Below are 27,986 nucleotides of genomic sequence, written 5' to 3'. Positions count from 1 at the left end.
TTAAATTACTAATGAGTGGTAAAGGCATTTTTCTCGGTTCTTTGTGTAGTTTGTTTGTGTTTAAGGTACCGAGCTGGAAGGGGAAACTGAGTCCCCAGAGCTGGTGGCTGTCTTTATTCTTCTTTCTAATGTGTACATCCTGTACATACACAAAATAACAGAGATGGAGTGGTTTCAGAACCCTTGTTTGACTTTTTTGTGCAGCTGTTGAAGTCTGTGGGACTGTCCTGTATATACACCTAGGGAAACCCACTTCTTTCAGCAATACTTGCTTAAGATTTTATGTATGTGCCTCTTAATATACAATTCTGCCTGCAGCAGATTAAAAAGGTAGATTCTTAGGCATAGTTAGACTGGGTCACTTCTTGGAAAGAGGGAAGCTTGCTGTGAAAATTGGAATTGCCTGATGAATCAAAGAGAAGTAGGTAGTGAATGCAGTGATCATACATATTCAAGATTTCTAACAATATAGTCTAAACCAAATTAATTCATAAAGGACAGGAGAGTGATTAAAGATGTTACAAGATATTCATACAAGGAATGTTTGGAAATGGCTGTTTTTGATGTAGTAAGAGAACGTTTAGGGAAGAGGATGAGTTTTCATACAAAGCACATCATCAGTTTCTGATGCTTATTGTTCTGAAGTTTTACTGAGTTGACTTGGAGTATTTTTTGTTGCTGTTGTTGTTCTTCTGGTTCTCAACTCGGCTGTTTGTAACCTGTTGAAGATTATGCTTCTAAATTGTTAGCCTTTTCACTAACCCCTTTGTGAATCAAAATTTTAAACTAATTTGGACCTTCTCTAGTATTTAATAGATAGTTGTATTGCAAGGATGTAAGACAGTTTTCAGTGTTTTCAAATTTGTAAATATTGTCATGCTCCTCTGGTTAAAAATAGTATGGTAGTATGAGTGGGCTTGGGGAAAATAGACCTTTCATCTTTTTCAAATAGATAGTTCTTTAACAATGCCAAGCTAATGTGAATGTAAATAATTTCTTGGTTTCTGGGCCAGAATAAACAAAAGTTAAGTATCTCAAAGAACAAAATGAGAAGCTAAGGATTCTCCTTTTTGGGGGTGCTGGTGGATGAGAAGCTCAACATGAGCCACCAGTGTGCACTTGCAGCCTAGAAAGCCAATCACATCCTGGGCTGCATCAAGAGAAGTGTGGCCAGCAGGTCAAGGGAGGTGATTCCCCCCCTCTACTCTGCTCTGGAGAGACCCCACCTGGAGTACTGCATCCAGTTCTTGAGCCCCTATTACAAGAAGGATCTGGAGGTGCTGGAAGGTGTCCAGAGAAGGACCATGAGGATGATCAGAGGGCTGGAGCACCTCTCCTATGAGGACAGACTGAGAGAGCTGGGGCTGTTCAGTCTGGAGAAGAGAAGGCTCTGAGGAGACCTTCTTGTGGCCTTCCAGTATCTGAAGGGGGCCTACAAGAAAGCTGTTGAGGGACTTTTTAGGGTGTCAGGCAATGGTAGGATTAGGGGGAATGGAGCAAAACTAGACATGGATAGATTCATGAGGGTGGTGAGACATTAGAACAGGTTGTTCAGGGAGGTGCTGGAAGCCCCATCGCTGGAGGTTTTTAAGGCCAGGCTGGATGTGACTCTGAGCAACCTGTGTGAGGTGTCCCTGCCCATGGCAGGGGGGTTGGAACGAGATGATTCTTGAGGTCCCTTCCAACTCTAAGAATTCTATGATTCTATGATTGGATGTTAATGAGTTCCTGAAAATATGAAGGGCAGGGCACCTATGTTACTGAGTTCCTGAAAACAGTTTACATTAACTATTCCTATCCTCAGAAACCTAATGAATATGTATACATTTGTACCATAAATAGTGGCTTGTGCCAGTGGGTGTTACGTGAGGTAGGTGGAGTGATCCCGCTCGTGCCTGGCAGTGTAATAAACATACCTCTTCATAGCTCTGTGCAACCTGTGGGGTTCTTCTCTGCAGGTCAGTTTCTGAAAAGTTACCTGAGCTTGAACTGGTGAAGCAACAACCAGAGCAGCTTCCCCTCCCGTAATTTTATTTCCTGCATATCGTTTTGAAATTAGAATCAGGTTCGTTTTTAATTATATGGAAGTGTGTTTTTCTTCCATTTTAAGAAACAGAGGTTCACTATGAGACTGGTGAAGGGACTGAAGGGAAAGTCTTATATGGAGAGGCTGAGGGAGCTGGGGTTGTTTACTCTGGAGGAGAGTCAGGGGAAACCTTTTCACACTCCACAGCTACCTGTAAGGAAGTTGTAGTAAGGTGGAGGTTGGGCTCTTCTCCCAGGCAACTTGTGACAAGATGAGAGGGCATTGCCTGGAGCTGCACCAGGGGAGGTTTAGGTTGGATGTTAGGAAGCACTTCCTCATGGAAAGGATAGCTAGACACTGGAACTGTCTGCCCAGTGAGGTGGTGGAGCTGCTGTCTCTGGAGGTGTTTAAGGAAAGATTGGATGTGCCACTTAGTGACATGGTCTAGTTGATGTGGTGGTGTTAGAACATATCATGGACTTGATGATCTCAGAAGTCTGTTCCAGCCTGAATAATTCCATAATTCTGTGATTCAAGGACAGAACGGGGTGAAGGGCTCTGTTTCATCAGGTATAGTAAGGAGAACTTCATAGAATCTGTCTTCCAGTCTGGGAGTATGTGAAAAGCAATGAAGTCTGTGCATCTGGCAACATTAATTTTGTGAAAGAGTACTATCATTCCTGGATATTCTTTTTTCTAATTCTAAGGTGATACTAGTTCAGTATAGACATTTATCTATAGAGTTTCTGTAGCTTGATCATGTTTAAAAGCCAAGACATTGTCCCTGAAGGAGTGTTTAGCAGAATAATTTATTGACAATCAGCTAGTCTTTCATGGTTATCAGTGGAGACTTAGATGCATACAAATGTCCAATTTTAATTCCAAGTGATTAAAGAAAAATGAGAAGTTCCAATAAATCCTAAACATCTACGTGTGGCCAACAATTTTATTTAGTGTGCTGCTATAGAATTTAGCTAAGGAAAACCATCCCATAAATACAAATATCCATAAACTGTGCTCACACAGCAAAAATTCCTGACAGTAAATGTCAGAAAGAGTTGTAGGAAGAAAAGTGCTTCCCACCCTATGCTCAGGCACTTCAGTAAATTACTCAATAATATTCTAAGTTTATATTCTTACAGATAAGTTGAAACTGAAGGGATTTTTTTGTGTGCAAAACCTCTGAGTGGTTACTGGCATAGACTCATTTTGCTAAAGTGGTAGGTTGTGTGGTCTAGCCAATCATTGAATATATTGTGTGTGTGTCCAGTAAAACGTTTCATCTCTTTGAAATGTGTGGTAACCAGTTTCAATTTTAAAGCAGAAATTCAAGATTTTTCTTTAGGCTATTGATGGCCAATAGTTAGAGTTTTTGTTACTAGCTTATAAAATATACTGTCACATACTGATAATAATTAAGTTGTTAACAAATATTTGCCATATAATTTTCCCTAATTTTGTACAGTCAGATTTTTATAAAATGTTGAAAATATGAAACTGTTTAGCATAAAAGGGTACTTTGAAAACTATGTTACAATTAAATCTGTATGATGTTTTGCTGTCTTACTGTCTTTTTGTTTTTTTGTTTTTTTTGAAAACTAGTTTTCTATCTTTTCTTGAGACTAAGGAGCAAGTGAGCCAGGAGATCTTGTAAGCAAAATTAAAAGTCACAGACTTTGTTATGCATGGATGAATGTGTGTGGAAATAATACGAACCGTGTTACATGTCCTGCTCACTGAACTGGTTTCATAAACCATTGGTGCAGACACATTCTCTCTATGAGTATGTTGTCTTCATTTATAGACATAGCCACTTTGATTCTCTAGAACTGACTGTTTATTTCATTGTAAATACCAGACCTGTTTGTGTTTTATTGTCAGTCACTTACTCTAGAAGGTATGGGACACAATAAAACTCTTAAAGCTTTAGGCAGGGTTTTGAAGAAAATACTGCTAAAAAATACCAGAAAGAATTTGATTCAGACTGAGCTGATAAAAGCAAGCAAACAAACAAATTCATTTACACTCACTTAAATCAAACCAATGTGTATACTTTGCTTCATGAGGGCATCGTTTAAATAATTCAGGAAGTCATTTGGAATGCCAGAATGTTACCTATTTAAAGAAAGAAATATTACCTATTGTATAGCATTTTTAATTTTTTAATACTGTTGGTAAATCATACTACATAATTTATTATTAGTGTTGTAGCTGTTCACACAGTTTGGAAGTATTTTTAAAGCCAAGTTGGAATTAGAGTTTGATCTCCTGTCTTCTAGACCTAGACCAGTGCTGAAACCTGTGGGCCATCTGACTGTGTGGGGAACACCTAAGAACAGAACTGTTGTACAGACAGTCGAAATTGTTGCCATACAAGAAATACTTATTAGAAAATGTTACAAACTGGAAAGAGGAAATGGCACTTAATTCTAATGCTTCCTTTGAATTAGATTTAGTTGTTATACCTGCTTTTTCTTAGTGGAGTTGAACAAATCTTGTTCCTATCAAAGCAGTTGGAAAGATCTGTCTGAAATAAAGCTGCTACTTGACTGGATTTCAGCAATTTGCCCTTGGGAATTTTTGTTGCGCTTACTTCAGTAAATTCTCATGAAGCATAATTTTCAGCAAAAAAACATTAATGATCTTGTCTCAAAAACTATTGGCACTCTGTATTTTCAGTGAGAATATACTAAAGAGAAGTATCATTTAGGCTAAATGTTAGATCCTGTTTCACTCTGCTCTGCTTCTTGCTTTGACAACTATCCAGGTTGGCAAAAAGCGCCCATTAGTATCACTGGTAACTCCTAATCAGTATCAGGTTTGACTGGCTCAACCCTCTAAGACCATCCCAGCTCCTCACTCCAAAATGTAGTGTCCGTGTTGATATTCGGATCTGCTTCTGAAGACATTCAGAATTGTAAATACTTTGGAGACAGTGTTTAAGAAGTTTCCAGAAACAGATCAGTTTATGTGATTCCCATAGAATGTCTGAAACTGTGCCGTAAATCCTGGGACAGCTGTTAAACAAATACAGTCAGTAGTATAAAGCTTGTCTTGATGACTTATAATAAAAATTGAATGCTATTTCTGTGTTGATCTCTAGTTTCAGAGATAATTGTGCCTTTAATTTAGGCTTCTATATTTTCTCCCATCAACATGAGCAGGAAGGTATTTCCTGTCACAGAAAGAAAGGTAAAAAATCCTCGGAGCTTTTGAAATCCCATTTTAGCAAAGGCAGCATCAGAAGACTAGAGCACCCCAGCCCCACCCTTTCTTGAGTCTCTGAGTTGGTATCTGCCAGGTGATATGCTGCATATCTCACTGAACAGGCAGATTCTGTTCCAGGAAAATTTTTGTGCTTTCATAGATTCATGTGCTCTGAGGTGGTTGTCTCTGAGAAAGAAATTTTGTGGACTAACTCAACGAATCTTTTGTAGCACAAAGAAAGTAGTCCTCATTACTTAAAAGAGGAGTATCAAAGGAGTTGGCTTAGCTTGATTGAAAAATGATATGTAGGAAATGTTTTTTAAGTTGCTGAGTCCTCTTTAGATACAGATGGATGATAACCAGGGAACACAGTGACTGTTATGTTTTATGTTTTCTCCATTTGTATTCTCAGATGTGTTTTAGTTTCAGGTCTTTTCTCATTTCCATCGCTTTCCCTGAGTGAACTAATGAGAGGCAGCCTTGTAGCCAATCTATAAATCAAAGGAGCAAATGTTAAATCAGACCTTCTCTGCTACAAAACCTGGTAGATAGAAAGCACTGTGTTTGTGGTGATAATGATTTTGTGTCTTCATATAAGTGCTTCTTGTGCAGCAGTGGATGTTAAACTGAGTTAGCTATAATATTACTCAGTATAAATTGCATCAATAAAATAAAGCCACTGTACAGGTTGTTCAAATAAGTTGGTCATTGTGAGTGCTTTATGAAAATTCATTAATTCATTTTCAGGGTGAAAGGGATTATGTTGCAGAATTTCATCCAAGGCCATGGCAACTAGAACCAATATTGTTTTCTTCCTGCTTCCTACTTAATCAGTGCTGAGGGAAATGAAGAAAGACATAATTTCTGTTATCACAGTATGCATGACTACTGTTCATTTTCCAGCATCACGAGACTCTTATTTTTTCTTCCGAATGCAGCATTTCTGCCACAGACTCATCCCTTTTTCTGACTTGTAGAGTATGGCATTAGTGGATTAGACAGGAGACTTTTCTGGTCCTGTTTTGGACCAAAGAAAGCAGTTGAATCTTAAAATATAAATGCTTTAAATTATTTTACTGAATTTCTTGTCTTTCTTGCATGGAAGAATGTCTCATGCTTCACACTTGGCAATAGCACCTGCAAAATGAAATATACAGGAGATTGACATATATGTACCTAATACCTCCTTTCATCTTGACTACAATACCTCCTTACCCCTATTTCTCTTGCCCCCTTCTGTCTGTTTAGATATTTTGTATGTTCCAAAAATATAAGTGATCTGTAAAATCCTGGCATGGATGTAATAAAGTGCTCAGAAAAGGAACAAACAAACCCCACAAACAAGAAAATTCAGGAAAGTGTCATGGGCCATATGCAGATTTGTGTAGTAATTTTGTCTTGTATTTTCCTCTATTGATTGGTTGACATTGACAGTTATATAGGGTAGAGTGTAAGTAATTTTTAAGTTAATCTTCACATAAAGAATGTTTAATTAAGTTTTATCCTTCAGAAAATTCTGGTTGCAGAGAGGGTCACTAGATAATATATTTTCCAGTGTAACAAGTGAAGGGCTTACTATCATTTAGTTGTTTTCTAGCTTTCATGTCAACCTGTTAAATCCTTTTCAGAACTTTGAATGTTTGTTCTTCTTACCAGTGAAGCTTTTTGCAAGTTTTTCACTGTGGAATCCAACAAACTTTCTACTTTTTAAGGCCCCTTCTTATACCTACAGAAGCATCATCCCAGGTTTCTTGTTGCTAGCGCCTCCATTATTTTGGTTTTTGATCCACAGTTTGATCCCTTACCTCTTCATACTTGGCAGACAGTTCTATTTTGTAGGAACTATTTGTCTGAGCCCTTCCAATTTAGTAATAATTGAAAAGGACAATAGAAAAGTACATGGTTCCACATTAATAAGTTTTGCAGTGTAATAGATTTTAGTATTTGCCTTTGACATATGTAGATGCTTATACATGTTGAAAATCCCTCTTTTTAATGTCTTTTTCTTCAGAATGCAAAATCTGCATTTAAGTTACTTCTTTGAAACTCTGTGTTGCCACAGCATTTTCCTTCCTCCTTAGTTATGGGGAAGTCATTGGATGGTGGTGAAATGGCATTTTCTCCTGTAGAGTACTTTTTAGGAGAAAAAAATTTACAATCAAAGGAAAGGATATGCAGGCATTTAGGGCAAGTCTGCAAGGTCACAGGATGTCAGGGGTTGGAAGGGACCCAAATAGGTCATGGAGTCCAACCTCCATGGCAGAGCAGGACCATACAGTCTAGTTCAGTTCACAGAGGAACGCATCCAGACGGGCCTTGAAAGTCTCCAGAGACGGAGACTCCACAACCTCTCTGGGGAGCCTGTTCCAGTGCTCTGTGACCCTCAGAGTAAAGAAGTTCCCCCTTGTGTTGAGGTGGAACCTTCTGTGCTGCAGCTTACATCTATTGCTGCTTTTCCTATCACAGGTAGCAAGTGAGAAGAGCCTGTCCCCTCCCTCCTGACACCCAGCCCTCTGATATTTATAAACATTTATTAAATTCCCTCTAAGTCTTCTCTTTTCCAGACTAAAAAGCCCCAGGTCCCTCAGCGTCTCCTCATAAGGCAGGGCTCCAGTCCCCTAATCATCCTTGTAGCACTCTGCTGGACCCTCTCCACCAGGTCCCTGTCCCTCCTAAACTGGGGAGCCCAAAACTGAACGCAGTACTCAAGATGAGGTCTCACCAGGGCAGAGTAGAGGGGAAGGAGAACCTCTCTCAATCTGCTGGACACACTCTTCTTAATACACCCCAGGATCCCATTGGGCACATTGCTGTCCCATGGATAACTTGTTATCCACCAGGACTCCCAGGTCCTTCTCCACAGGGCTGCTCTCCAGCAGATCACCTCCTAACCTGTACAGGCAGTTTATTATTCCTTCCCAGGTGCAGGACTCTGCACTTTTCCTTGTGAACCTCATTAGGTTCCTCTCTGCCCAGCCCTCTGATTGCCCTCTGTCTGTCCCAGTCTCCCTGGATGGCTGCACAGCCTTCAGCTGTATCAGCCAAGCCTCCCAGTTTGGTGTCATCAACAAACTTGCTGAGCAGACACTCTGTCACTCTGTCCCCTCATCAATGTCATTGATGAAGATGTTGAACAGCATCAGACCCAGCACTGATCCCTGGGGGACTCCATTAGTCACAGGTCTCCAGCTGGACCTGGCACCGTTGATCATCACTCTTTGAACTCTATCTTGTAACCAGTTCCTAATCCACCTCACTGTCTGCTCTTCCATCCCACACTTCCTGAGCTTACTCACTAGGATGTCATGGGAGATGGTATCAAAAGCCTTGCTAAGGTCAAGGTAGAGCAAGGCAGTGCAATAATCCTAAACACAAGTACGATAAAAAATATGTCCCAAGTGCTTGTTATTTATTTTGATAGTGATGAATTTTCTTGTACATGTGGTGTGCTTCTGCTGACTGTGTCTTCTCTCTCACATTAATCAAACACGGAATACGTCTAATTCCATGACTTCTGAAGTAGTTACATAGGGATGTTCAACAGAAGTGTGCACAAATATTTGTTTTGGATTTCTGAAAGCATAAAATAACAGATTTGAGGGTTTTTTTAGTCTCAAGTCTTTTATCAGATCCCTTTTTAAAACAGAATATGTAGTGTGAAATACTTAAGACCATAGAAGTCACAGAGCTGTCAAAATCTGAACATTCCTTTTAATGATGTATTTTAAAACAAAAGTATTTTTGGGTGTTTGCTTATCCTAACCCTCTCTTACAAAGGGTTTTACATTTATTGCAATATGAATTGTAATTTGGTTTATACTTTAAGTATCAGTGCTGTATAAAGCCCTGAAATGAACCTCAGGAAAGGAATGTATCTGTTGTTATATCAGCAGGTAGCTGTAGAGGACAGGAAGAAAAGAAAACTAACAGATTAAGAGGAGTTAAGTTGAAAAGCAATCTGAAATTACCTCTGCTGAGTTATGACAGCAGGATGTAAAAACCTGCTCACAATTTCACACAATGGTTTTCATAAGTGAGTTCAGTTGGGAAGGTGGTGGGGTGAAAGATCTGTCCAGAAGACAGCAGAGCTGTAGTATAGTGCTGCAGAACCAGTGTATCCATCATGTTAATCTGACTTCACTCTGACTATCATCAAAGGATTGTTTTGGGTTTTGTATGCTGTATTGAAAAGGTTTTATTAAATGTAACTTAAAGCATTCTATAGTTAAATTGGTAGAAAAGTAAATGTCAAACTTAAATTTTACTATTGTGTTTTCAAGGTCAGTATCTTTACAAGATACTGGAAATTTTACAAGGAAATTAAGCAAATCAAATTATGAAGCCAGATCATGAATCCCATCAAAAATACTGTGCCGTTATAGGGATTATATGGAAAAGTGAATGTTAATTTCATCCTTTCTTTTCTTGATCATGACACTGATCAGACTACAGGTGATTTTTGCTGTGTGGGAACATGACTGCTTCTATCCAGATGATACCAGACTGAAGTGAAACCTATGCAAAGCCTGTCTGGTTTTGACACAGGTGGCCTCTGTTGCTATTGCACAACTGCTGAAACTGTGTGGTATGTGAACACATTTCAGCTGTAGTGTTTTCCTTATGGTAGATGGGAGCTGCCTGCTCTTCCACATCAATGGTGTAAAATGGCAACAACTGGTCAGAGGTCTTAGAAAATATCTATATTTCAACAGCAGACCTTTTTACACAGCACATTGTATCCTAATACTTTTTTTTATTGCCCTTTTGTTGATATCTCGCAGAGTTTGCTGTGCCATCTTCTTTCTTCTTCTAAGTGGGAAAGTAATGAAGCTGAAACCAGTATGCTTGTTTCAACTCTTGGCTACACATCAGCAGATTACCATTGTTGCTTAGTTAAAAATGTAAGTATTTAGTGCAATTGAGATTTTGTTAATAATAAATCACTGGTTTATAAGCACATACATGGATCTGTCATTGTTACAAGGAACACAGACTGAACTCTGTTTATCTTTTCTTACCGCAGTTACTTTTACAGCCTTTTAAGGGAAGAAATTAAGTGAGAGATCTCTGAAGAAATGATACACTTTTGATTGTAGTGTAAAAGATGTTCATAAAACCAAAATGCCCGATGCTGTTGTGTTATGAAAAAGAATTATCTGCCTTATTGTTAATTTTTTTCCCTGAGAATTTGAAATTGTGTTTATTAGGTATTAGAACATAACTTTTTCATTGACTGTATGCACTTCAATTAGAATGGTAGATGAGCCCTAAATCGTGGAAAAGTGTCTTTTACATTTAAATATAAAAATAATGGAATAATATTTCATAATATGTTGACTTAAATTAGATAAAGCATATACAAATTATTGGTAGAGCTCTTTTGAAATTTTTCCTGAGCCCTTGGAGAAGCAGAGCTAAAATAAATAGTTTCCTGGTTTAAAAATGTGGAAGGTATATAATGTGTGTTCAAAAAACATTTTATAGCATAGTTTATTCAGTGATCTGGACAGCTGTAATTTGGCCCCAGTAATTAAAAACTCATACTGAATAAAGAGATAAAAGTTAATAACCTCTACAGTAAGTCATGAGAACCATGTAACTAACAGCTGCTTATTTGCAATATGCGTAATTTATTTTATTTTATTTAACAGATGGTCTTATCATTAGTAACAGAACTCAGAAGGAATAATTTCCATGGACTTAACACTGAGGGGAGGTAGGTGTTACCTAAATACCATTTTGATATGTTTTTGTTTGAATCATTACAGTTCATTAAGGACCTTTTTACAGACTTGGGCAACTTAGGCCTCAGTTGGAAAGTTTTAGGTATATATGTAGATAATTTCAGATGTGGACAAGCTTCTTAAATTGTGCTTCACAGAAGAGTTTGTACTTAACCTTGTAACGCTTTGGGTTGGAAGGAGCCTTCAAAGTTCATCTACTCCAACCCTGCTGCAGGCGGGGACATCTTTCACTAGACCAGGTTACTCAAAGCCCCATCCAACCTCACCTCAAAAACTTGCAGGGACAAGGCATCCACAGCTTCTCTGGGCAACCTGTTCCAGTGCCTCACCATCCTCATTGCAGAGAAATTCTTCCTTATGTCTTTTCTAAATGTACCCTCTTTCAGTTTAAAGCCGTTGTCTCTTGTCCCGTCACTAGTAGACCCTGGTAAAAAGTCTCTCTCAAGCTTTCTTGTAAGACCCTTCCATATATTGAAAGATTGCAATGAGGTCTTCCTGGAGCCTTCTGTTCTCCAAGTGTTCCATACCTCTGATCATTTTTGTGGCCCTCATGTGCACCCCCTCCAACAGGTCCATGTCTTTCTTGCACTGAGGACTCCAGAGCTGGACACAACTACTCCAGGTAGGTTGTGACCAAAGCAGAGTAGAGAATCACCTCCCTCAGCCTGCTGGCTACACTTCTTTTGGAGCAGCCCAGGATACAGTTTGCCTTCCATGCTTCAGGTGCACACTGCTGATTCATGCCTGGCTGTTAACCCATCAATACCCCCAGGACTCCTCTCAATCCATTCATCCCCTAGTCTGTACTGATACTGAGGATTGTCATGACCCAGGTCAGGATCTTGCACTTGGCCTTTTGAACCTCACGAACTTCATAATCATATTGTTGGCTACTAGATGTATCCTTGTAACAAAAGTTGACTGGCAGTTACTATGAGAAAAAGCAGAACAATTTTTTCACAGTTTGTGTGACTGATAGCTTAATATGACAGAATGGTAGTTACTGTGCACTGTGTTATCAATTATAAAATGTGTTCATGCTCATTTGAAAAGCCTCTCATTTTCCTTCCATTAGTTCCTTGATCTGGCAATACTGTGTTTCATGTACAACTAGGTAAAATGTACTCAAGCACATTTTCACCCTTTAACTGCTTCCCTGGCCTGGTTTTCTAAGGAAGATAGTCTGAGAAAATGTGGGAAGGAAATAGTGATGTACTCTGGCCCAGTCTTCAATCCAGATTATCAGGAGGTGTTTGAATGTTGTAGAGTATTTCTGCATGTAGCCAGTGAGAGTAATGACCTTCTTCATTCATGCTACATGAATATAGTGAATTAAGTTGAAACCTGTGAACATAAGAAAGGGAATACATTTGCTTAATGCTACTGTTGTCACTGTTTTTGACATGGTCATGGATTTTTGCTGTGTGATTTATGCCTTTCTACTGACTTTAAAATGCAGATCTGTCAGTTGCGAATTACTATATTTGAACCCATCAGTAGATCTTGCTGACTGCAGTAAATTAAGTGTATTGCAGAGAGGGAAAAAAATAAAGGGTGGGAAGAGGCAAAAATAAGGATAGATTTTTTTAATATAGGCTATACACTCATCTTCTAAATGTATGACTCTCCAGTGCATAATCTGTTCGTCTTTGGGGTCAAAGCTGCTGAAATGATTTTTAATACCTATTCAGCACTACATAGCATGTAAGTTCTTAAGAAGGAGGAGGCTGACTGAAAGACCTTCCTTATATCATAAGGCAGTTGCTTGGCTGGTTTCCTTCTTGCACTTAGGTCTTTGTGTAAGGTAGAGTATATGAGCTGAATTGTTTTAGGCCTGACTTGAGTACTGAAATCACAGACGCAGTTAATGAAGAGCATTACAAAGTTTTGCTTGATGTAGAGAACGAGCATCTTCATTTTATAAAGTGTGGTGAAGCAGACTATCGGTCAGAGAAAGATCTGAATTCTACCAGGAGAAAAGTGAAACTTTGAACATAGGTGAATATTTGAGCATAGCAATTATGATATCGCTGTTTATTTGAGCTGTAGAGACAAACATAGTATGTAGTTGGAGGTGTACATCGTCTTATTTTTGCATTCAGAGATGCTTAAAGCACAAACATTACACTACCTGTGCAAATTCATTGCGTACAGTGGAACATCCTGTGCATTATTTCTCCAAGAATGTATTTCGAAGGTTATGTAGCAGAAGCAGAAAATTGCCTTTTCATAATTTTTCTTCTGAATTTAGAAGTAATAATAAAGTGCTAAAGTTTGTTAATTCTGAAAGGGGACTCGCTTGAAAAATGAGCCTCAGGTGTATGAACTGTACATATATATATATCATAAAACACTATTGCACAACAAATACCAGCCCAATAGTTATCATTCCTACTTCTGTAGGAACACTTCTAATAATTAAACTGCATCTAAAAGTGTTTCTGTGTAAGAAAGCTTAAACACGTGTGGTTAGGCACTTAGTCAGAAATTTGCATCTTTGAGACTGTGTCATATTTTATTTCACTCGCTGTGGAAACCACAACAGTAACCCGTGTCCCCATGTACAAGCCATCGCCATTAGTCAGCATTTTTTTCAACTAGCTTTAGTACCTGCAGGGCAATACAGTGAGTTCTTACTCAGAGCAGCCTGTAATGTAATTCCTGTCTCAGCATTTCAGACTGTATTGGTGGCTGCCAAAGAAAATCAATTTTGGGTTCTTGCAAAGAATGCACCCTTTTTAGTAATTGATGCATTTGGGAGAAATTTGCAGCAGCTCTAGGGAAGCCTTTTACAAGGAATCCAGTACTTTCTAATTTGCAGGGAATTCAGTATTTTGGAGTTCTTGGTCTTCATAAAAGTCTTCCAGTCACAAATATGTCTAGAAAAATCTGTAGTTTCATGTGCTAGAAACCATGTACTTTGGGAAACATCTGATTTCCTGTAGCAAATGTTATCTCTTAAATTGTGTGCCATTCTCCTTTTTGTTTATGTTCCAAAGGTTCCATATTTTGTTTATCTTCCAGGTTCCACTGTCTTTAATAATTTCCAAGCATGTAGTTTAAGTGAGCAGATCAAGTGATTTGTGTATTAAAATTCCACAGTGTTACGTATTCCTTCAACTACAGATCTGTAAAACAATTTTTCACCTGAGCACTTGAAGGCAGCAGGATTTGTTTTGTTCATAGAAATTATTTTTCCTGTGAGCAGAGAGGTCAATGAAACAACAGGATACCTTAAATCACATCAGTGGTCTCTTGTGAGGGTCTAGCAAATCTACATGGGAGCTGTGACTCTGTAGTCTTTCATAGCTGTGCTTCACTGATCTTGTGCAGGACAAAGCATTCCCTGCTACCAAGGCTAGGATTACTGAGTGAATGCAACTGGCTGCACTTCAGAACTGGGTTAATATCCCTCAAGTAATTGGCTTTAAAATTCTTCAGAAAATACGTAATGACATGTCAACAGTAATTCCAATAAATTTTTCTGCAGCTAGGTATTAATCTCTTACATTTATCCTTGTGTAATTGATTTAATCTTCCTTTACCTTGTAGTCAAATTAAAGTTTTGACTTTTCTGAAATATGAACTGTGAACTGTATTTATTTTTCCCTCAGAGTTTCAGACAGTCGTGTGAATGCTGTGTCCCATTTCTGTCTCCCTCTCATTACTTTGCCTGATCTAACTCCGTTGCTGGAAACTCTTCTTTGTTACCATGGAGGTGCGTCAAAAGAAATTCTCAGTTCAGAATTTCTGGAGGCTGTGAATGAGGCCTTTTTAAAGTAAGTAGTCTATGATTTTTATGCCCTGCGTGGTTTTCATAAAGATTATTATAAATTCAGTTCAATGTCTTTTCTCTGGGCTTGTATGCCTAATGCACTGTACATATTCTGCATTCTAGTAAATATTTCCCTTGCAGTTGAATAGCAGAGCTTAGGTTGTAGGGCTGCAGCAGAATTTTATGTTGCTGGTGTACAAATTGTGACATTAGCAGCTTTAAATGCTGACTAGAACTTTGTCTCACCTTTTCTCTAAAATGGAAGTTAAAGAGTTTGACAGGTTTTAGGAATTTTGTGAAAGGTATATCGTCACTTTTCATAAAAATTTTATTTACCTTTCATATAAGTCTATCAGTGTTCCTAACTTGATATTTTGACAGCCATATTTAGTTTTCTATGCCCAAGACAGGTCCTTTTGTTTGGCTGTTTCCATATTTATCTTATTTTTCTCTGTGAAATTCTCCTGATTTTCTGCAGGTTATTTTTGATGAGTCTGAAAGGAGCAATTTAAGTGAAGCAGTTAAGTGAAGCTGAACATCAGCAAGATTTGCTGTGCCAGGGAAGAAAAGATGTTGGGGAAAGAGCGATCTGCCATTGACTGAGAGCTGCTTCATTCAAGCTGTAGCTGAGGGGCTGTATTTTAAGCATTTTTATTTTTCTTTAAATACTAGAAAAGGTCCTTGGTGTTACGCACTTACCCAATTAATCCTTTGTAATCAGACTGCTTCCTTCATACTCAACATCATAATTTCTGACATGTTTCAGTCAAGATTATAGTGTCACTGGGGGCTGCAGCAAAAATAAATAATTTATGGGAAAACCCCATTACTAATTTGTACGCATGTTACTAGAAGCTGAGAAAAACAAGTGAAAAAATTAACGTGAGGTTCTGTAGCAAAAGATGTGTCTCAAAAAAGAAAGAGCTGTCTTTCTCTTGTCCATCTTTCACGGCTTCAGACTGGAACAGACTACTGCTGTTCCACAAGCAGTAACTCTTATGAAAACATTCATAGGTTCATCATGGCTGGTGTGTATTGGCATGAGTAACGTGATTAACAGTCCATCAGCTGCTGCTTAGTCCACTTTTGACGCTTCTGAATCCTTTAGATGGTCATGAAAGGCTCCTCTGAATGAAATAAACATCTCTTTACTTGGCTTTTGATCTATTTATCACAATGAGCAAAAATAATTCGGTTCTTCTGGAGAACAGCTGGGAGAACAGGCCCAAAGAGTAGTGGTCAATGGAGTTAAATCCAGCTGGTGGCCAGTCACAAGTGGTGTTCCTCAGGGCTCAGCATTGGGACCACTTCTGTTTAACATATTTATTGATGACCTTGAGTGTGTAATCAGTAAGTTTGCAGATGACACCAGGTGGGAGTGTTGATCTTCAAGGGGAGGGAGGCTCTACTTGGATAGATTGGATCAATGGGCCAACGTTAATGGGATGAGCTTCAGCAAGGCCAAATGTCAGGTCCTGCACTTGGGTCCCAACAACCCCAAGCAAGGCTACAGACTTGGGGAAGTGTGGCTGGAAAGCTGTGTGCCAGAAAGGAACCTGGGGGTTCTAATCGATGGGCAACGATGAGCAAGCAGTGAGCCCAGGTGGCCAAGAAAGCCAATGGCATCCTGGCTTGTATCAGAAATGCTGTGTCCAGCAGGAGTAGGGAGGTGATTGTCCCCTTGTACCTAGCTCTGGTAAGGCCACACCTTGAGTATTGTTTCCAGTTTTGGGCACCTCAATACAGGAGAGATGTGGAGGTGCTGGAGTGAGTGCAGAGGAGGGCAACGAAGCTGGTGAAGGTAAATCTTACGAACAGCAGCTGAAGGAGCTGGGGCTGTTTAGTTTGGAAAAGAGGAGGCTGAGGATAGACCCCATCACTCTGTACAACTACCTGAAAGCACGTTGTAGAGATGCTGGTGCTGGTCTCTTCTTGCAGGTAATTAGAGATGGGAATGGCCTCAAGCTATGACTGGGTAGGTTTGGACTGGACATTAGGAAAAAAAATTTCACAGAAAGAGTGGTCAGGCATTGGAATGTACTTCCCAGGGAGGTGGTTGAGTCACCAACCCTGGGTGTGTTTAAAGGTGTGGTGGTTTTAGGCTATGCCTTCAAATTTTTTCACACTTCTTGAGCAGAAAGTATTAAAAATGTAAATAAATCGCTATCAGGTGTAAAAAGGAAAATAATGATTATTCTAAACAATTCCATTGGAGAGATATCTCCCATAAGATTTGATTCCCAAAACAACTTCTCTCTCTTCTCGCTTTGGGCTGGGAGATACTGTATGCTTCTGCTGGCTTCTTCTTGATCTCGGCTGCATCGCTTTTATCTTGGCTAAGTCTAATATCTCTGCTTCTCTCTCCTGTCCTTTTTGTACAGGGTGGGTAATGGGGAAGGCAGGGAGGGAGAAGCTGTTGCAGCTCCCCTGGTCTTTGATCAGGGGCATCCTTGTGCTGTTTATTAATTGTAAATATCTGTAGATACTGTATATTTTATACATATTCATTGCATTTCATTGTAGATTGTAGTTTTGCCTGTAAATGCACCTTTCATTTGCTTCCACCTGAACTAGTCTGGCAAAAGTTAATGTTGAGGGGGGAATTTTCAACCCACCACAAAAGGTCATTTAGATGTGCTGCTTGGGAATATGGTTTAGGAGTGAACGTTGCAGAGTAAGGTTAGCGGTTGGACTTGGTGATCCCGAGGGTCTTTTCCAACCTGAATATTTCTGTGATTCTGTGAATACTGCATCCAGTTCTGGGCTCCCTAGTTCAAAAAGGCCAGGGACTAGCTGGAGAGGATACAGAAAAGGACCACAAAGATGATTAGGGGACTAGAACATCCCTGGGAAAGATAGAGAGAAATTGGTCTTTTTAGTCTGGAAAAGACTGAGGGGACATCTCATAAATGCTTAAAATACTTAAAAGATTGATCTCAGGAGGATGGGACCGGTCTTTTTTCAGTGGCACCTAGTGACAGGACAAGGGCTAACAGGCACAAACTTGATCATATAAAGTTCCATCTGAACATGAAGAGGAATTTCTTTAATTTAAGGGTGACTGGAACAGGCTGCCCAGAGAGGTGGTAGAGTCTTGTAATGGTTTTAAGACTGTGTTTTTAATTTTTCTTCACAAAGTTCAAGCAGAGAAAGTGAAAGAATGTAAATAAATCACTATTGGGTGTAAGAAAGCAAAATAATGATTATTCTAAACACTTCCATTGGAGAGGTAGAAATGTTTAAGAATCTCTACTCATAACAAGGTTGGGGAGTTGGGCAGTCTGGGACTCGGCTTGCTCGCTAAGCTTCTGTCTGGCTGCTTCTTCTTTTCTGGCTGAAGATAACACACTGACCTTGACAAGCTAAGTCTAACAGCCTCTCTGCTTCTTGACTGTCTGCCTTCTGCCAGGGGAGTGTGGGGGAATTCCTTCTGGCTGGGGGGGAGGCCCCTTGGGGAAGCAAAGGGAGCTTGGTTGTGCTTTTCTGTTGATTGTACATATTTGTGAATGTTGTGAATAGTGTATATTTGTACATACTTGTTGCATTTCATTATAGATTGTAGTTTTGCCTGTAAATACAGCTTTCATTTGCTTCCAGACCGAGCTAGCCTGCTTATTGTTGGTGTGGGATGGGAAGTTCAGCTCTCACAGTGTTATAAGTCTCCATCTCTGGAGATATTCAAAACTCACCTGGACGTGTTCCTGTGTGACCTTCTCTAGAAGAACCTGCCTTGGCAGGGGCTTGGACTCAATGATCTCTGGAGGTCCCTTCCAACCCTTAGCATTCTGTCATTCTGTGATTCATATGGCTTTTGACCACGTGACTTTTGCAAGGCCCTTGACAAGAGTGTATGGTTTCCCTGAGTGCAGATGCAGGCTTACATGTGCTTTGCGTGGCATGTTCCTGGCCTGCCACTGAAGCTGATGCGATCTTTACATGAATGTGCTTGTATTTTATTTTTTTCCCTGCACTTTAACGAATAAATTCTGTGTTCCTAACTGTCACTGTTTTCTGAACACTTGTTCTGACTGTGACTGGAAGTGCTCCACGGAACACGGCATTGTCACAGTGGGACCATCTGAAAGTTCAGTCACAGAAGGATGATGACTGCAGTTTATTTGCTATGGAGTTTTTAAATCTCAGAGTTGGGAAACATTATATAAGCATTTTCATTGCATAATATCTGTAATATCTGCAATGGTACCACACACACAAAAAGACCAATCAAAAAACCAAAAAAAACCCCATTCTTAATTTTTTCTGATGTGCATATGTGCTTTAATAGTGCTAATTAATTAAATAGCATCTTGAAATTGAGCATTGCTTTAAATTTTTTAAAATCTATGTACTTTGATGTACTTAAGTCTACAGATGCACACTTTTAAATTAAGCTATTACATATTTTTGAATGGAAAGAATGCAGCCTTTCAGGGAAAATCAGAATTCTGAATGCTGATATGTAAACAAATGTATGGTAAAATGCATATGTCAAAAATAAATCTCAAAGCGATATTAAATCTTTTTTCTGATTTTTTTCCCAATCAGTAGATTTAGTCTGCATATACTTTCCAGCCAACTTGATTTAAAACCAAGGAACATGTATTTTGTTACGTGCTTTTTTTGCTTTAGCCTTTTAAATTGCAACTATCATGATAGCTGCAAAGATGTTCCAGGATGTTTTGTACTGCGATATCTCTTTTTCTGGGATGGTTACTTTGGTGTATTTTGATTTGTGCTGTTCCTCACAAATTATAGTGTTGTCTTAAAGTAAACTCTGTCTTTTATTTCCTACCACATTGTATTTCAGCTGAACTGTGTCTGAAGGTTTTATGTGAAGAGATAATTACCTTGTTAACCACGTATCTTTTAAGTGACTGTGTCCAGTGCTAGTGGGATGAACACTTACATACCTCTGCTTTTGGGATGTTTGGTTTGGTTTTGTTGTTGTTGGTTGTTTTTTGGGGTTTTTTGGGTTTTTTGGATTTTTTCCCTCTATGTACATACAGGTAATGCTTTGCTTTAGCCATCAATAGTATTTATTATTCAGGACCAACATGATGGTGATTCCCTGTTATTCTTTCCATTGTTATTTGATATTGAACAGACTGCTGCTGACAAAGTACAGTCAAGTAAAAAACTTTGTCTTCTTTCCAGTTTCTCATGGAAAACGCTATTTTTCTTTCACAACTAGGAAGAAGATCTCTCTCCCTGCATCAGCTGTCTCCAGCCTCTGGCTTCGTCACTTACCAAGCCTTGAAAAAGCTACATTGTATCTCTTAGACCAGCTGGTTTCCATTCCTCTTAATTCACTAGAAGAAGTGGCTTATGTCATAAAAGAATCCTGCCTGGTACGTGCAACATTTAGTACATTTGATAGTGCTCTTTCATGCTTCAGGAGCAACAGAGTTTCCAAGTACATCAGCATGTTTGAGGGAAATGTGGCTTATAACCAACGAAAGACAAATCTTGAGTGTTACAAATGCCACCAAATTTTTAGATTTTACACTGCATTGGTAGGAGAGAAAAAAAGATTTAATTCAATGATGAAGAATGGATGAAGAGATGAGAATTAGACTAATGAGATTCCTGAGTTTCTGTCTCGAAAAATTATAAACTGTGTCCAGAGAGGATTTGAATCTGCTTTTACTTCAAACTCTGTGCCCTTGGGAATTTAGCAGTTTAAACAATTTAAATCCTTTATAGATATGTTATAATGGGGTGCTTCATTACTTAGTTTTGTTTGCAAACATGAACAGAATATTTAATACAAAACATCTGCTAAACTGTACTTAGAGTGTGTTTTTGAATACACAGTGCATCAAAAATCTTTCTTGTGAGAAAATTTCACACAATACCGTTTCAAAATAATGAGCTAGTTTCCACACTAAATATAAATTTGTTAATTACAGTGTGAAATAGCATATGTGCTATGCAATTGATTATATATTTCTAAAATGGATAGAACTAAAAAATGTCATGTGATATCTTATTTTGAGCCTACGAAGCGGCCTATGCAGCATGTATTCTAGATAGGAAAAGGATATTCCTTCAAATATTCTTCCTTTTTAACTGAATCTGCAAGTTTCTGGTTTAGAGACTAAGAAATCTCATAAATCTTTGGTATCAAGACCAATTCATATGTCTTCTGGAGATCTACCTAGAAGACGAGGCTATGTATAAGACCTGTGCCAAATTTTCCTGTATCATATACGCTGTGAATTGAACACAGTATACGGTACAACACGTGGCTGAAGGAAAAAATGCCTAGATTATATATGTAAAAAGAAGTATATTTTTTGTTTTGATTATTGATTTATTGTTTATTAACAATGTTCACATTCACCTTGTCTTCACATCCTGATCCCTGAAAAGAGTGGAACATTACTGTGCTAGCACACTTAGGTTGTCCTTATTCGCCTCTGCTCCAAAGACATTATGATTTCAAAATAAGATATGGACAAAATGGACAGACCAGTGCAGCAGCTGGTTTAGAGAGAACATCGTGTGGAGAAGGAATGGCATGAATGGCAAGAAGAGAGTAGTTGCAAAATGGATGTTGCTGATTGATAGGCATTGATAAAAGGGAGGGCACGTAAATAGGAACAACACGATGAGAAGCTTTAGAGAGGCAATTATAGAAGGAAAAGATTTGGTCCAAAAATTGTGTTCTAAAATACTTAATATTTTGTATAACTTGTACTATGAAAAGACTCGTGTGACATTAGATCAGTGAACACTTTGAATCCAACGCTAGATTAATTTAGCTTTCCTGATGTGATGGTTTTAAGACTGTCTTTTTAATTTTTCTTCACTAAGTTCGAGCAGAGAAAGTGAAAGAATGTAAATAAATCACTATTGGGTGTAAAAAAGCAAAATAATGATTGTTCTAAACACTTCCATTGGAGAGATAGAAGTGTTTAAGAATCACTACTCAAAACAAAATGTCTCAGTCTCAGCCTGCTTGGCTTCTCTCTGCCTGCTTCTTCTTTTCTGGCTGAAGATAACACACATACTGACCTTGACAAGCTAAATCTAACAAACCTTTCTCTGCTCTTGGCTTTTTTGCCTTTTGCCTGCTCAGGGAGAGGGGAAGGGAAAGAAGCATGGACCCCTCTCTTTTGGGGGTCCCAAAGGGGCTTTGTTGTTTTTTTTTCTATTGATTGTACATATTTGTATGTTGTGAATAGTGTATATTTGTACATATTCATTGCATTTCATCATAGATGGTAGTTTGCCTGCAAAATACAGCTTCATTTGCTTCCAGACTGAGGTAGCCTGGTTATTGTCAGTGTGGGAGGGGGATTTCAGCTCTCACACTGTTACACCTGAAAAGGTTCTCCTCCCCCTCTACTCTGCCCTTGTGAAGCCACATCTGGAATATTGTGCCCAGTGCTGGGCTCCTCAGTTCAAGGACAGGGAATTGCTTGAAAGAGTCCAGCACAGAGCCACAAAAATGATTAAGGGAGTGGAACTTCTTCCTCATGAGGAGAGACTGAGGGAGCTGGGGCTCTTTAGTCTGGAGAAGAGGAGAGTAAGGGGGGACCTCATTCATGTTTATAAATATGTAAAGGGTGAGTGCCAAGAGGATGGATTCAGGCTCTTGTTGGTGATGCCAAATGACAGGACAAGGGGCAACCAGTGGAAGGTGAGAAAAATGAGAAGTTAGAAAATGAGAAGCTTTTTTCTTTATAATACATTCCAGCTAAGTTCTGGTTAGCTCCTACAATACTGCCTGTCTTTAGAACCTGTGTTTTGAAGTGGTGCACACCGATTTATTCATAGTGGTGATGAATCCAGGAGCTTTTTAAACCTCTAAAAAGATGTTTGTGCTTTCAAAATAAGTGCATGTTTTGAAATAAAAATGCATTTGACACTTGGCATGAGAAAATACTAAGTGACATTTTAAATTTTAAATTAATAAATATAAAGCTCAGGAGTACAGTTAAATATACTGTTTGGAAATACATTTGAAATGCAGCATGTTTAACTGTGGAAGCATTGTGTCAAATTAATTGCATGTGATTCTGGAAGTCAAATGAACTTGTATTTGTGGCTTTAATTGCAAATCAGCTGCTGCCTGATATTGGGCACAGTTTGTTTCCCTGCATCTATTCTTACTTGCCGTCGTTTCAGCGCATTCTATCGTATGAACAAAATACAATATGATTATTAGTCTATTCCTCTTTGTGCCATTTACTTGCTTCCTGTATTTTTCTTATTTATTTATTCAATTCCAGCATGACATTACATTTTTTCTTTACGATTTTTCTTTCTGACAATACAGATACAGAAGTAGTGTAGTTCTTATAGAATCTGTGTATGTAATACTTTTTGTTGCAGTATGTTTTTCCTGTTTACTTTCAAAAATCCTAATGTGTTTGTAGGGAGGTGCTCAGTAGATCTTTCTGAAGAGAGATACATTTATATTCATGATACCATGGATGCAGCTCTAATTCCCTGTGTTTGGATCTTTATGATTTATTGTGTGCTGTTCTGTATGTGTTGTGCATGTTTTGAAAATGGTGGAATGAGCTCATGGCAGAGGCTCATAGTATGCTGAGTTTTCTGAGGTTTCTGTGAAAAATATTGCACAGTCACAGACAAGATTTTTGAAATGTAAAACACCTTTTTATTTAATTAAAAAAAAAAAAAGATATAATGTTAGCAGCCTGAAAACTGTAAGAATCCCTCCTGAAACTGATAAACCCTCCCAAACTCCAGAATTGCTGCTGGTTACAGCAGAGTTTTGCTACCTGCTCTAATCCTACTACATGACAGGAACATCTTCACATTGCCTTGGAGACTTCGGGACTAGGTTGGCATTCTCACTGAGTGCTTGCAAATTAATTCCATGCAGTCCATTGATTAGAATTTTGTCGAATTAGGTAATGCTTGAGTTCTTTCGTTTTCCCTATTGAATGCTAGTTATGAAATTCAGTAGTGTAGATTAAATACTCAGAGCTTTTCACTGTGATTCCTTGTACTGAGTAGACTTGCAAAATGCTGCTATGTGGCAGGAAAGGGTGTAGAGTTTTTTGTTGTCATATACAGCACATTTATTTTGGTCTTGTTCAAATCAACTACGATTTAATCTTGGTATGTGTGGCAATGTGCTGATGGACCCTTTCTAGTTTGTATGCAGCCTGTCTTAAACAACATTGGGTCATCAGATCATTGTAGAAGCATGTGTGCGAAGATAGCTGGAGCGTCTGAAAACAGTGGAGAAATGGCCAAATTCAACCATTTAGCCCACTGGACTGGAACTTGCTACTATTTCCACAGAATTGCAGAATGGGTGGGGTTTAAAGGTACCTTTGGAGATCGTCTAGCACGAGTTTTCACAGAATCACAGAATCAGTAAGGTTGGAAAAGACCTCAAGGATCATCAAAGTCCAATCTGTCACCCAAGATCTGGTGACCACTAAACCATTTTTTTTCCTTAAAAAAAAAAAAAGGAAAGAAAGAAAGAAAGAAAGAGAGAGAGAGTTCGTGTCTCTTTTCCGTCCCTGCCAGCCAGGGTTTTTTCTGCCTCTAGCAGTCGAAGTTTGGAGAGCATTCTTAAAACAAGCTGCGTGCAGTTCGTCGACACAAGCGGTTGTAAATACTCTGGAACACTAGATGGCGCACGCTCAACATGACAGCGTAGCTATAGCGGCGTGACACGCGGGTGGGGTGCCAGTAGTGCATAAGTTACGCACTGAAAATTGTTACAATAAATTTTCTTTATAAAGGCCATTCTTTCCATGCATCCTTAGGTTCATAAATGACATTTTATAAAAATGCATTATTCTAGATTGTGCAAGAACTGTATTCTTACCAAGTCTTCAGGTGCTTTAATTCAGAAACAAAGCCTGAACTTGTTTTCTTAACTTAGGCAAATATATTAAGAATATAGGATTATAAAGTGTGTGTTTCCTGTGCATGTTTAATGTAACTTCCTTAAGACAGCCTTTTGTGTGGTAGCATGATAGAAAGCTTCCCTAGTTCAATAAAAATACGTATTTTGATGCACTGAGATATTTAGCTTGTACTAGCACCTCTGTATTTCGCAGAAGAAGATAATACTGTGAAAAATGTCTTGTGCAGTAGTATTAAAGACAAAGGCAAAAAATCAGTTTCTGGAATTCGATTTTGAGATTTAGCAAGAATCTCAAAGCACGTCCAAAGGGGATTGTCTGTGAAGAGGAGAAAAAGCTTTTTGTAAATCTGCTCCCTGGCTCTTAACTGCTAGCAACTGTGTGCAACAGCCTCTTCTTGTATCTGCCACCTTTAATATTTTTAGTGGTAGTTCCCATAAACAGTTTAGGATCTCAAGTGTTTACATTTATCAGCTGTTAGTCTGCTTGTTGTCACTGTGGATCTCCAACCATGTGAGACTTTGAAGAAACCAAGCCTGAGAAAATCTGAATTGTTGCAATGTAACACCATTATACAGTGGCAGTTGTTTGTTTCTTATTAATGACTAATTTTCTTTCATTTGTTTATCAACAGCCACAAGCAGCAAGCCATCCTGCCATTTTCAGAATTATTAATGAAATTTTCAAGTAAGTTTTGAAATTGTATCAAGAAGTGTTTCAAAAGATCAGTTTAAATATTAAAGGAATATGATAACCTGGGATATAATAAAATTTCAGTGTGTCTTTTTCTTTACCCATGTGCCCTAGCATCTCTGTCTGTGTAATACACTGCCAATAATGAAAAGTGTTAAAACTCTTAGGAACTTTACATTAAAGTTATATTATAATGTAACTTTGATACAGTTGGGTAAGTTTGTATTTTAACCCTAAAAATTTAGAATTTATTTTGTACTTTAGCAGAGATTTGTGACTGAAAGGTGATTTTGAGGAGAAAACTGTAAATGTTGAAATTGCTTGGCCTGTACTAGGATGAAAATGGAATTTAGCTGAAATATTTGCATTTACTTTCTAGCCTCTTTTACATTAGTCTACAGGATTTAGATCAGATTTACTCTTAATGGTATGATGCTGTTCATCCACCCTTTAATAGTGAGTTTGGTTTTGAGTACATTGATTATTTTGAAGCAATATATGTTGTTTACCACATGGGGGCTTCCAGTGCTTTGCACTGTTTTCAGTGGCTTTTTCTCTTCACTTGGCTTATTATCACATCATTGTTTAAGCTGCTGCCAGGGTTATCAGTATTACAGTTTTGAATGAACAGTAATGCATTAGTGTCTGATATACACCTAGAACGACTTGAGTTTGTGTGCACTGTTTCTTGTGTGTGTATTAGTGATTATATTAGCCTGTAGTTTTGTGCAATTTCTCTGTTATAATAATGTGCAAGCTGTTACTAGCTTTTAGGTTACTGAAAGAACAAAAGAGTACTCTGATAAAAGACTTACATCTCAGGGGCAGCTTATATGTGAACGTTTTTTTCTCCTTACTCTTATATGTCTTTCAAAAAAGCAAATGAAAATTACACTTTGCAGCACATTCTGCCTCATTTGCTCTAGGTTACATTATGCCCTACGGAAGGCCAGTTAAAGCATTCACCTTCCTGAACCTTCAGAGTGGGTATTGTGATTTCATTATTGAAAGCACATTGAAATGCATTGGTCCCAATTAAATCTGTAGCCACTACTGATCTAAAGTATACGCTCTCTTTGTACTGCTGATCCATTGCTTAATGATCACTAAAATGTCACAGCAATTCAACAGCAGCTGCATAATTTAAGTTCGACCTCCTTGTGTAGATTTTTTAATACGTAACTTACGCATTTCATCAACAATGCTTGTTTTGTTTCCCTGGCTCCAGCAGAAGTGTTATGTTTTAACCGTTTAAGTCAAGATTTAAATTTTTTTTCCCCTCTAGGTACCATATTCCAGGAGATTCTATTAGATTGTACTTTCTCTCTAACTTCAGATAGCATGTGGAATTCAGGGCCACCAAGCACTAAAGCATGCTTTGCTGTAGGCATGGGAGTAGTTGCTCTGAACACAGTAAGCCGGTTCAGATGCCAGTTTTTTCCTAATAAAATTGTGGTAGTCTCTTTTGTAATGTTACACTTTTTGTCTCCTATTGGTAGTGTAAATTATGTGTGCCTGCATACATAGTGCGTATACTTACTAAATCTAGTTTCTTTGTAGGAGTTGCAGACTATTTTTTTTAAGTAAAAGTGAAACTAAAAGAGCCTGCAAAATTAGTAATTCTATCAGTTTTTGCACTGGCATAATGATCTCAGGCACATCTTTGAATAGACTGCTTACAAAAAATGTACTTTTTTGGTTTTCCTTGTTTTTATTAACAGGGGTGTTACAGGCAGACTAATAACCTGATCTGTCATAATCCAATTTTTTCAATGCTTAGGAATGCACTCCTGGAAACTGATGGAGCTTTAGAAGTTGTGACCACAATACAGGTGTTTACACAGCTCTTCCTCGAAGCTCTTCAAAATGAAAACAAGCAGGTTAGTAAAAATAAATTTCTTAATGTGTCTTTTCAGTCAGAAGATAAGGAGATTTCACAAGAAAAGAACAAATCTGCTGTGTATAATGAACTAAGTAGTAGTGTGTCTCTACAGCTGTATATAGGTGCCAAATTTCAGTTCAAGCATTTTTGATTGTGAATAAAATTATAGTGTGAAACCAGTATATAAGAGCAATTTACCTGACTTTACCCTGGAATAATCCTGCAACCTGAACTGTCCCTCATTTTCGTAGGAAAAAATCCCCTAGGCACTGAGATTTCTCCCTATATAGTGACCAAGATCACTCATCTTTGATCAAAAGGATGGAAAACTAGATGCATTTTTCTTTTTGAGTAGCAGGATTTCTGATAATAAATGAAACAGAGATGATAACCCTATCCCCATTTGCCCAAAACAATTTAAGTTGTATACCAAATAGTCAGATTTATCTCTTCAGAAGGTAAAAGACATAAAATACATACTGATTTCAGGTTCTGGTCTTCACTGATGGCCTCTCAGTGTAAAGCTTTAAATTTCCCAGCTTAGTGTCTCTTCTTCTGCACAGGTTTTTATGTAAGTCTTACTGAACTGAATTAAGTGGAATTATTTTTTGTGTGTGTTAATTTAAATAAGAGATGATCAATTTCTCATATTTGAATATCAGAATGGAGTTATAAAAAATTCTTGTTTGTAGGTTGGAAACTTCTTTTCAGGTTCCCACACTATCATTTCACAGCCTTGTTTAACTCCAATGCATGTGATTTATGTCTGGAAAGTATTGTATCCTTTAATAGCTTTCAATTA

The 27,986-nt window shown here is 38.3% G+C and overlaps 1 protein-coding gene across 1 annotated transcript in view; it reads left to right on the top strand.

Annotated features, from left to right (window-relative positions):
- The window catches only part of FANCC (FA complementation group C), a 63,685-nt gene that overhangs the window by 19,988 nt on the left and 15,711 nt on the right, over positions 1 to 27,986 (top strand). The window contains exons 4-9 of the mRNA XM_054397594.1: positions 10,015 to 10,134; positions 10,885 to 10,949; positions 14,592 to 14,756; positions 19,944 to 20,100; positions 25,244 to 25,296; positions 27,083 to 27,182. Of these exons, the coding sequence (XP_054253569.1) occupies positions 10,015 to 10,134; positions 10,885 to 10,949; positions 14,592 to 14,756; positions 19,944 to 20,100; positions 25,244 to 25,296; positions 27,083 to 27,182 (660 nt within the window). The remainder of the gene's footprint in view (positions 1 to 10,014; positions 10,135 to 10,884; positions 10,950 to 14,591; positions 14,757 to 19,943; positions 20,101 to 25,243; positions 25,297 to 27,082; positions 27,183 to 27,986) is intronic.

This window comes from Indicator indicator, chromosome Z (genome assembly GCF_027791375.1).
Source record: "Indicator indicator isolate 239-I01 chromosome Z, UM_Iind_1.1, whole genome shotgun sequence".
Classification (NCBI taxonomy): domain Eukaryota; kingdom Metazoa; phylum Chordata; class Aves; order Piciformes; family Indicatoridae; genus Indicator; species Indicator indicator.
Note: the sequence above shows the minus strand (reverse complement) of the source record. Positions and strands in the feature narration are given on the sequence as shown.